Here is an 11546-nt window from a genome sequence, read left to right as displayed (position 1 = left end):
ACCTGGCACTGCGTATGGGTCCAGGAAGCAGAAGCGAGCGAGAGGAAACTTAAAACTTCGGACTGGAGCCCGAGAGACGCGGTATGAGGAGATTTTGTGTCTTGGGGCCCCCAGCCCCTAGGCCGCAGGGCATCATCCCATGGAGCAAAGTTTGGCCGCAGCTTGGGGATCAGTGAGGGATTCTGGAGCCGAAGCGCCCCCGGCGGGGTGGCAGCAAGCACCGCAGTCTCGACACCTGCTCTGATGCCCCGCGTTAGTGCCGCCGCCGCCGGAGCGACAGGGAGGCGGGAGGCATCGCTGCAGCACAACTCCCCACCCCTTTCCTCTCTTCCCTACTCCCCCACCCCACCCGCACCCCAACACCCGCCCCAGGCTGGTGACTCCGCCTCTCCGTGCTGGGCGGCTCTCTGGCTGGAGCTGGGAAGGAAGGGAGCGCTTCCCCAGGACTAAGCTCCGAGCTGAGGCTGAGAAGCGGACGCCGCTAGCTCAGACCCCGGGGGCGGGAGCTGGACGGGCCCGGGAACGCCGGATGGGACGCCCCCAAGGGTTCTGTGCGCGCCCCGTTGCCAAGCCCCAGTCCTAGGCGCCCGGGCGCCCAGCCCGCCCCGCCGCAGCCCGCGGCCTGACCGGAGGGGAGCATGCGGCCCCGGGCCCCGCGGACCCCGGCCACAGGGCGGCGGGGACCCAGCTGCAGCGCCCCGCGCCCTAGGGCGGCGGCGGGTGAGGAACCGCGGGGGCCAGCGAGTCGTCGGGGCAAGGACACCAGCGCCGCCCCAGCCCGGGCTCCGGAAGGGCCGCGGGACCCGTGCGCGGCGGCCTGAGCGCCGAGAAGGAGGAGAAGGAGGCGGAGGCGCCCGCCGTCCGTCCAGGCTCTGGAGAGACTGTGAGGGGCTCCGCAGCAGCCCCGGACCCCCGGCCACCATCCTCACGTTTCTGCTCCCGCGGAGGGGATGCCGCGGCCCGGGCCCCGAGCACCGCCCCGGCCCCGGGGCTGAGCTGCGGACCATGTCCTCCCGCAGCCCCCGGCCCCCGCCCCGCCGCTGCCGCCGCCGCCTGCCGCGGCCCTCCTCCTCCTGCTGCTGCTGCTGCTGCCGCCGCTCGCACCTCAACGAGGACACGGGGCGCTTCGTGCTGCTGGCGGCGCTCATCGGCCTCTACCTGGTGGCGGGCGCCACGGTCTTCTCGGCGCTGGAGAGCCCCGGCGAGGCGGAGGCGCGGGCGCGCTGGGGCGCCACCCTGCGCAACTTCAGCGCGGCGCACGGGGTGGCGGAGCCCGAGCTGCGCGCCTTCCTCCGGCACTACGAGGCCGCGCTGGCCGCCGGCGTCCGCGCCGACGCGCTGCGCCCGCGCTGGGACTTCCCCGGCGCCTTCTACTTCGTGGGCACCGTGGTCTCCACCATAGGTGAGCTGCGCGCCCCGCGCGCGTTTCCTCTCCGCGCCTTGCACCCCAGGCCGCCCTTTTCCGCTGCTCGGGGCCGAGCCCGCGTCCATCAGCTAGCTACCCCATCTCCTCCAGTGCCCCCCTGCCTACTTTCTTCTCTCCCTCTCCTCTCCGCCCGGTCCTCCGCTCTCTCTCTTAACTGGGGTTTAGTGCGGGAGGCCCATCCCTGGGCTTACCCAGCGGAGACTCGCCTGACAGCGTGGCCGGATGTGGTGGAACCCTCACCCGGGAGGTGGCAGACCCCGGGGCCGCCTGCGCTCCAGCACCTGCCAGCTCCATGCATGAACCTCTGTGCGACTGACTCCGTTTTTCCTCTAGAAAGGACTTGGGTGCACATGGGCTTTCTGCTTCCTTCCTAGTTCTCACTCTCCCTCCTCCCCCTCGGCCTCAGTTTCCTCCTATAGTTTGGAAAGTCCTTTCTCTCCACTCACAGCGTTTTACTCTCCTCTTCTCTTTTTCCCCCCCTTTTCCCCACGCGTTGTCCCCGCAGCATCCTCGAGCCCTTTAACCAGAGGAATGCAACCACTCTTCCCAGAATCTCTTTCTTGGATCCCCTTCCCGCCTGCTTTTCCTGGAGTTCACACTGCCCCCTCCTCCCAGAAAAGCTGGCGACTTGGAGGCCAGACTTCAGCTGCTCTTGTTCAGGGCCACCCTTTGTTTTCCCTCCCTCCTCTGCACGCCCTCCCCCCACCCCAACTTTCCCTCCAATTTCTCGACTTCTCTTCTGTGTCACCTTGTCACTTTTTCCAATCAATAGTGGCACCAAGGGGTAACTTGGGCACGGTGGGGGTACTAGCTCTATACTTTCCATCGTGCCTTCTCTCTTTTTTCTTTTTCTTTTTTTTAAAATATATATATTTTATTGCTTTTTTACAGAGAGGAAGGGATAGGGATAGAGAGTTAAAAACATCATGATAGAGAAACATCCATCAGCTGCCTCTTGCACACCCCCCACTGGAGATGTGCCTGCAAACAAGGTTTATGCCCTTGACTGGAATTGAACCCGGGACCCTTGAGTCCGCAGGCCGATGGCTATGCACTGAGCCAAACCAGTTAGGTCTCTCTCTCTCTCTCTCTTAAATATTTTTATTGATTTCAGAGAGGGAGAGATAGAAACATCAATGATGAGAGAGACTCATTGATTGGCTGCCTCCTGCATGCCCCACACTAGAGATCAAGCCCGCAGCCCAGGCATGTGCCCTGACCGGGAATCAAACAGCCACTGAGCCATGCTGGCCAGGCTCCTTCTTTCTTTTTGGTATAAACAGCTCATAATTTCACATCCTTACAAAAATGTTTTGCAAGTATTCCTTGAGGCCCCCTACTTTCTCCCCTCCCCCCTCCTCTGAGCTTCTTCCATGGAGATCCAGGAGCCATCCCTGCTCCCCACACCACCCCCACCCTCTCCTTTCCTTTTATGCACTTTCCCCATTTCTCCCCTCTCCCTGGCCCCTGAGTGTCGCATGAGACAGACCTCCTTTCCAGTTACTGTGCAGGGTGCAGAATTAACCCAAGCTTTTCATTTTGGCCGAATTGTGTGTGTGTCCAATCCACCCTTGCTTGGAGACCCCAAGTAGGAGAAGGCACCAGGCTGTTGGACCTCTAGTAGTTTTGGAGGAGGGGGCTGGACTCACTGAGAAGTGAGGGAAATCATAGTCACACCTTCCATGGGTGGGTTCTGGTCTGGTTTGGTATGCCAGCCTAGGCTCGGGGTCACGGACTAACTGACCAGCATAAGCCATCACAGACAGCTGCTGGGAGGCAGAAAGATGGCATCCATGCGCAGGATGTGAGCAGCTGGAGGTGTCTCGCTCAGTGTGTTTGTATCGTTTAGTAAAGGGCTTCCTTTCCTTCAATGATTTTTCATGTGTCATGCTTGATCTGATTATTTTAAAACAAAAAAAAAAGGCAAATATGGCCCAATTCCAATGCACAAATTGGATAAAAATACCCTTTAAAGGCCATATCATGTTGTTATGGTGATTGAAGATATAAAATGACCCCCTCAAAAAAATCCCATTTGACGAGCTGCATCAAGTTGCTATAGCAACTAGAGTGCTTTAAAAGTACTAAGGATGCTTAGTCCTGAAGGATGACATCATGTGTTCATTATTGATTTGTGCGCCTCCTTTTGCAAACACACCCTTTTGCTCTCTTCCACCTAGACACACACCTGTGCACATATGGGGAGGCCACAGCATTTCTCTCCCAGTGACAAAGGAAATGGTGTTAGCAGGATCTTCTTTCTCTGTGGGCTGTGAGCTCATACTGATCGGGCCCCTTTCCTGGGACCTGCTGTCTCTGGGCTTCTCTGATAAGCTCCCATCCATTTTTTCATTCACCGCCCAGCCTCGGCTTCTAAAGCTTCTCTCAGGCTTTTTGCACACAAAAACCAAGTCGGTGTTTTGGCAAATGGTTCCAAGCCCCGGCCTTTAATCTACTGGCAGGAATGGCTGTTCTTCAGTCAGGTGGAAAAGAACTGTGTCCTCTTTCTTGATTTGTGTTTTTTTTGGATGTAGGCAAGTAGTGTAGGAGGGCTACACTGAAGCGCGTGGCTGTGTTACGAATGACCCAGCGTTGTTTTCCAAAATCTGCTCCAGGAAAACATTCATCTCTGAGAGGGGCTGCACTCAGGGACCAGAACCAGCCCGGGGACAGCTCAGCATTGTACGAGCCCCTTGCAGGGGCTGCCAAGATTAGCAGCACCAGTCGCATGATCTGGGGCAGTGGTCAGACAAGTTCTGCTGAATCCCAAAGGAGCGTGATTGTCACTTCAGCCTTCTCTTGCAAAATGAACTTGGATGCGATTTAAGTAAAGACCTACTTATGTACACAGTGATCGTCTTTCTGCTCACATCCTTCCTTCCCCTTAAATGCCCTGAGTCTTCAGAGACGATGATTACTATTACTGCTGCTTTTATGGATTCAGCAGCTCAGGGAGGCAAAACTCAGTCCAAAATGGGCACCAGGATTCTCTGTCTGCTACCTTGTCCAGGGAAGAGAGAAATTAGCATGCACTCAGTTTTATGTGATTAGCGACTATCACAGCATGAATGGTCCGTGCAGCCGTGTGAACATTTTGAGTGTGCGCTGTGCAAACCCAGCTAACTGATTCATCTAGACTTCAGTACAGAAAAACCCTTCCTTCATTCATTACATAAACATGATGCATTGTGTATGTCAGACCTGGTGCTATGTTGTGAATAATTAAAGCTTACTCTACAAGGCAAAGGTGAAAGCATATTCCAACATGGGCCACTGGAAAGATGATTAGAACAAGGAAGGGACCTTTGGCCCAGTCCCATGTAGCTCAGAATGTTAGGGCACTTGTCTCAGATCACAGTTAATTGTGTGTTCAGCTGGGTCCAGAATCCAAGTTATATAGTGTTTGTTCTACCAATTGCATGCATATCATTGGGTTACATGTTCTTGTTTGAAACTGAAGTATTTAATAATGGATGTGTGGCCCTGGCCAGTGTGGTTCCATGGTTAGAGTGTTGACTCTGGGCACTGAAAGATCACGGGTTCGATTCCCAATCAAGGGCATGTACCTGGATTGCAGGTTCGATCCGCAGCCCCAGTTAGGGCATGTGCAGAAGGCAACCAATTTCTCACATCTCTCTCTCTCTCTCTCTCTCTCTCTCTCTCTCTCTCTCTCTCTCTCTCTCTCTCTCTCTCTCTCTCCTCATCCTTCCCTCCCTTTCACTTTCTCTAAAATCAATGGAGAAAATATCCTTAGACGAAGATTAGCAACAACAATAAAAATAATGGGTGATGATGGGTGTGTGTGTGGGGGGCAGGAGGATGCATTGTTGATCAGGCTGCTAACTAATTAAGTCCAGAGAAAACTTGTAGAAACAGGCTTATCTTAAAGGTCAGTCTGACTAGAAGCATCTGGCAGGTCTTAGACAGCTGGGAAGGCAAGATCCAACCGAAAAGGTCATCAGAGACTGCAATGCTAGCAAGTGGAAAACAGTCTAGTAAACTCTGGTCCAAGGACAGAAGCCACTTGCTCTCAGTGTGTGTGTGTGTGTGTGTGTGTGTGTGTGTGTGTGTGTGTGTGTTTAGGGGCAGAAATGGACCTTCAGCTAGAAAGAGACATAGAAGGAAAGTTCAGGTGTGGCTGTATGTATCGAGAGCTAAATGAAATATCATGATGAGATGAAATGTTTGTCTTGGCATTTGGCGTGAACAGAGCCCCATATCCAGAGCTGGGCAGCTTGAAACTGTATGAACACAAATGTGTGTCCACACAGCACTGACCCCGTGAGGAAATTTGCCTATGATTGTTCAACAGTCGCTGAAGCTGAATAGTTCAATCTGAATAGCTCAAGCAAATAAAATCCAATTTTGTGGTCTAAATTACTCATATTGATTGCTTACACTGAACTGAACCCTCGGTAATTATTATTTATCCCACTTATGCTATGCCACAATATTCCGAAGGGGTTGAAATCGAGTTTGTTTTCATGTGAATGTATCCATTTATTCACCTCTACATTTAACAAAGTAACTCATCATAGATGCACATGTGGCCATTGGCATGTCATTACCTGTGTGCCCCGTGACTACATGAACTCCTAAAGATAAAGATGGTGGCTTGTATCTTCTTAGTAGTAAGCAATATTGCAATATTCTTGAAGGCAGTGCTCTAGCTCAAAGATATTTAAACCATTCAAAGAGTATTAATCCATCACTTGACATCCTAAAGGATGTTTTATTGGTTTACTTTGTAAAGATTAAAAGGAAACTCTCCAGTGGGATTTTAATTATGCAACTGCTGTCAGATTTACACATCGGGAGGAACATATTTAAAAGTCTTTCTCAAATGGCAGCTTGATATAAACAGAAACCTTTTTGCTTCCTTTTATTAGGTTTCCTGGCAGCATGTCTCAGCTATAAAGCTGAAGCCATGGCTCCATAGACGAGATGGTGTAGGTATGAGACTTGTCACTTTCAGCACTGCATAATTTAGCTTGCGGCTTTCAAAATTAGGCACACTTAATTATTCCATTGTGAGATTAGTAACAAGTCCTAACTTTTTCCCTCTTTTTTTTTTTTTTTTAAACATGGATTAAAAAAAAAAAACTTTTTTTTGGCTTCAAAGGAAGCATTAGAAAACCGGAATATCACTACCACATTTGCATAAGACCTTCTAACATGAATGTAATCCAGACAGAAGTAGTTTTTATACCAGGAGTGAAATACATTGCCCAGAAGGAGAGCAACACCTTTCCTCACTTATATTAGTCGCATCAACTATTTTTTATTGAAAGACTAGAGGCCTGATGCATGAAATTTGTGCAAGAGTAGGCCTTCCTTCCAGCCGGCAGGCACCTGGGACCCGGACTTCCCTCACAGCCCCCCTTCATCCGGAAGGTCGTCCAGAAGGACAACCAGTATAATTAGCAAATTATGCTTTTATTATTATAGATAATGCTATGGCAACTTTGAAGGACACTTAGGGGAAAAGCAGTAGAGTTAGACTTGAAGCTCTAGATGGAGAACAGAAAATGCATTCTCATTCACTGCTCCATCCTCAGCCCCCAGCCCTGGACACAGCCCATGGTAAACACTCGATAATTATTTATTCAGTGAATTAGATAGCAAGCCACTCGTGATCCAACTGCCCTAACCCATCTCTTCATTTTTGCAGGTTCTCTGCAGTTCTTTTTTCACATCTTTTGTAAGGAAAAGGGAGGGAACTAACTGATCTGTGCCAAGGTGTTATCATCAATGTTTCCCTGTTTCCACAGAGCCTTCACCTACCAGTGTTAGTGGGTGTGTGATATGTATTCCCTTTGACTGAAGTTCTGTAATTTACTACCCCTGTTGCTGAGGAGCTGGGTGGTTCCCTGTGTGGGGCTATTTTTGGTAACACCACAGTGATCATCTTTATGCAGCTGGCCTTTTCTTTTTGCAGTATCTCCTTGGGCTGAATTTCCAGCCGTGAAATTGCTGAGTCAATGAAACTGTTTGGGCTCTCTCCTGAGCTGAGCCTGTACCTTTACAATGCCTAGCAGAGACTGGACAGTTATGCAGCTAAATGTTTCATGGATTCTTCATTTTCTTTTTAAATACGTTTTGTATTGATTTGAGAGAGAGAGAGGAAGGGAGAGGGAAAGAGATAGGAACATCAATGATGGGAGAGAAACATCAATCAGCTGCCTCCTGCATACCCACGACTGGGGATTGATCCCACAACCTAGGTACGTGCCCTGATTGGGAATCAAACCCACAACCTTTTGGTGTATAGAACAACACTCCAACCAACTGAGTCACAGAGCAAAAGGCCATGTGCCCCTGCGGTCACCCTCTGCCCAGGGTCTCTCTCAGACTTCGGGTCCTCCCTTTGCTTCTACCCAGCTCCAGTGACTTTCTCAGGATCCAGGATTGGGACGGGGACTACCAGTCAGCAAACCAGAAGGGGCAGGCAGGCACTAAGATGAGCACTCTGGACAATCTTGACCTCTGACCTCACCCGAGGCAGTGGTAGGATGTTTATACAAGGAAGGTTAGGAAGCGGAGGGTCTTGAGACTATGAGGCCATAAGACTTTCCACGGGATGGAGAAAACCATTGCACAGTACAGGGGAGGGGCTGGGAGAGAGGAGGGAGAACTGAAGTCCATTGGCCCGCACCTCCAGCCTGTTCTTGGCTGCCACCCTTCCTCTCTGGCTCTGGCCCAGAAGTTCTCTCCTAAACCCTGCCATTCCCTAGCCCGCCACCAGGTCTAGCTCTTCCTTAGGGGAATCAGCTCAGGCCAAGCCTCCCAACAGCCAACTGGTTTATGAGAGACTCTGCCCAAGGTCATGTCCTGAGGCATAACTACCTGGATGTTAGGAGAAGGCATGACACCCAGCACCTGCCAGTGCACTACCCTCTCTAGTCACTTCACTGCTGGACTTCCCCCATCACCCCCTGCTCCACTACACCCCAACCCCTCCAGTCACACCCTTAGTCCCCGCCCCTAAACTCCTGGGATTTTAAGCCTCTAGGCCATTGCTTATGCTGTTCTCTCCACCTGGAATGCCCTTCCCTCTCTCTCCATTCTTCTACTGAGTGAACTTGATCTTCAAGGCCCAGCTCGAGTGGGGCCACTGGAATGAGACCTTCTGTGAAGTCCCTCTTACGGCCCCCAGACTCAATGCTAAGTTTTTGATTCTATGCCATTTTCCTTGGCCATCATAGAAGCCTCTGTTCAGTGGGGTGAGATACGTCAAAAGCTGGCCCAGGACCCAGCACATAGTAAGTGTCAGAAATCCCTTTCCTTCTCCCTCTTCCAGGTCAGGAGCCATATCTCAGCAGTGTTTGTCACTGCCACGATTAATAACAGTAATAGCCGTAATGGCAGCAGCTGTGTGCTGAATGACTATTTATAAAGCGGGCTCTGTGTCTGGAGATGCAGATCAGGAAAGCAAAGAAGTAGTTTCTGTAAATCATGGGGCATAGTGCTTGGCACGAAGTGGTGATTGATCAACGTATGTTGAATGGATGGAATAAATAAACGGATGTGACTGCTGGGGCGTGAGGGTTGGGGGTGGAAAAGGCTGGGCCCAGGCCAGGCTCCAAGAACCTCCCAGCTCCTTGCTCTCCCTCCAGGCCCCTGGAGCCAGAGGGGCTGGCTGTGCACCGGCCCCTCTGCTGGACCTGGCTTAGCGATCTCTCCGCTGCTGGCAGGGGCACAGCAGGCAGCCAGCTCATCCTGGCTGGGGCTCCCCTGGCGGGCACTGCTGTCTCCATGACTCTCTGAGTCAGCTTGGTCCTTTTCCCACCCTGCCTGGGGCCCGGCGGGACCCTGCCAGGGAAACCAAACCAGAGCCTCAGCCCCAATCACCCAACAGTGGTGGGGAAAGTCCTGAAAAAGGAGGCCAGGCTTCCGGTCCCAGCTCTCCCACCAACTCAGATTCTCCATCTGGGACCAGCCTTGGCAGCAGCCCCCCTAACCCCAAAGCCGGCTGCGGTCTACCTCTTAGCCCAGGAGTTCCACCTTGTCCCTCACCTGCCCATGGCCCTCCTCTTAGGAAACAGATGCTGACTCACAAATGGGACCCGAGTTTTATCCGTAACTAAACACAGATCCGCAAACCAGGAAGAGCCACCTCCTCCCACACAGCCCAGCACCATCACAATGCCTCCAAAAATACCGAGGGAGGCTTTTATTGGAATTGGGTGTCCCAGCTTTCTGGAAAGTTACAGTGAGACATAAACACAAACCCTGAACCTCACTCTGCGTGACTTCTCCCTCGTCCTTTCCAAATGGCCACGCTCTCATTCCCGGCTGCCAAGTGTTCTGAATTCGGAGCTGCTAGCACCAGGACCTGCCAGAAATGCTGCAGGGACGGCCCAGGCCCGGAGGGAACGGAAAACACAAAAGGCTGCCCATGCTGAGTTGGTTGGCATTTCCTATGGGGGGGCGGGGCGCATTTTGGAGACCATGCAGGTTTTGATGATTGGACTCTATTTTTAAATGAAGGGCGAGGAAGGGAAGCTGAGATGGCACAGGAGCCTGCTCTGAGGGAGGGCTGGGAACCATGGCAGACAGGCAGGAAAGAGGACCCTGCTGTTGGGGGCCCTGCAGTGGGACTGCGGAAGCTGGCCCTCCCAGCATCGAGGAGCCTGGCTCTGCCCTTTCCTGCTGTATCTCCCGTCCCTGGCACAGGGCTTGGCACATCCAGGGGGCTCCAGGAGTTTTTGTGGAATGAATGTTTGCCTCCCAGATTCCCCATTCTCCCTAGGGTCCAGTTTAAGAAAATCCCCACTTACAAATCAGAGGATGGTTCACTTTGTAAAAAAAAAGCTTCGGTTTGGGAAAGAATCCGCTCCAGGCTTCCGTGAGTAAGAAAGCGCCCAAGTGCATTCAAAGTGAGCTGCTACATGCAACGTGTGTCCGAAAGCCAGCAGCTGCCTGAAGTCCTCTCGACTGCCACGGCTACCCTCACAATAACCCCGAATCCCTAAGGCAGCACAGTCCCTAATGTGGGGGGTGGTCAAATTAGTGAGCACTACCCATGACCCAGTGGGCAATTTAGAAATGAGGAAGACGTCAAAAGCTCAGGTCGGTAGAGTGCCCTGTGCTGGCTGGAGCTGGTGGGGCAGCTGGACCGTGTGCCTAACGTAAAGCAACTTCCAAAGCCCTTTGAACCACATGGTTCAGCCAGGCAGGCGGGTATTGTTCGTAGCTCCACTTTAAGAATAAATACAGCCCTGGCCAGGTAGCTCGGTTGGTGAGAGGATTGTCCTGACACGCCAAAGTTGCCGGTTCAATCTCCGGTCAGGGCACATACAAGAGGTCAAACCATGAATGCATGAATAAATAGAACAACACATCGAGGTTTTGCTCCCTTCTCTCTCTCTCTCTCTCTCTCTCTCTCTCTCTCTCTCTCTCTCTCTCTCTCTCTCAAATTAATAATTGTTTAAAGTTAAAATAAGAACGTCTGCATCCTGGAGACAAATTGCCATGCGAAGTAGGGGTTGGGAAGAGGTGCTGAGGGCCCGGGTCCAGGGTTTGAATTTCAGCTCGGTCATGGATGAGCGGTGTTGCCAGGGCTTGTCTGCTGCTCATTCACTGAAGAAGTCAGGCTTCCTGCTTCCCCTCCGCCCTCTCCAGCCTCCCATGCACGGCCCACCCACGACCCCGAGCTCACGTTCCTTGACCATCGCATCCACAATGTTTTCCTTCGTGCCATTCCAGGAGGTACTTTGTCCTACCTACAGCCTTGCGATGACCAGTAATTGCACTGCCTTCAAAGTTTTTGACTCTGAACACCTCTCTTTCCGACCGCCCACCTCTCATCCCTCCAACTCTCCCATGTAATATCCTTGGGCCACCAGACCTGCAATTTCCTACGACTATGTTTCCAGCATCTTTGGGTCCATACTTTTCTAATCCAGCAGAGATTTACTGTACTTCCTCTGCAGGGACCCTTAGCTTCCTGTGCTATATACCTCTGTCCCCACTCTGCCACCATGAGAATGCCAGCTTTCCACCTACTCCTCCCCGGCACTCAAGCTGCTAAATGTGGCTGGAGGAAGTCCACGCAAAGATGCTGACTGGTCTGAATTTAAATCCGTGGCCACTCCAGCTGTCAGGCTCTCCTTTTACA

General features: G+C 52.2%; 1 protein-coding gene across 1 annotated transcript in view; it reads left to right on the top strand.

The window, feature by feature from the left end:
- Positions 1-11546, top strand: part of KCNK12 (potassium two pore domain channel subfamily K member 12) — a 34304-nt gene continuing 22758 nt past the window's right edge. Inside the window, exon 1 of the mRNA XM_045580716.1 lies at positions 1-1402. Within this exon, the coding sequence (XP_045436672.1) occupies positions 1006-1402 (397 nt within the window). The 5' untranslated portion in view covers positions 1-1005. The remainder of the gene's footprint in view (positions 1403-11546) is intronic.

Source organism: Pipistrellus kuhlii, unplaced genomic scaffold, assembly GCF_014108245.1.
Source record: "Pipistrellus kuhlii isolate mPipKuh1 unplaced genomic scaffold, mPipKuh1.p scaffold_m20_p_13, whole genome shotgun sequence".
In the NCBI taxonomy this organism is placed as follows: Eukaryota; Metazoa; Chordata; class Mammalia; order Chiroptera; family Vespertilionidae; genus Pipistrellus; species Pipistrellus kuhlii.
This window is presented reverse-complemented; position numbering and strand designations above follow the sequence as displayed.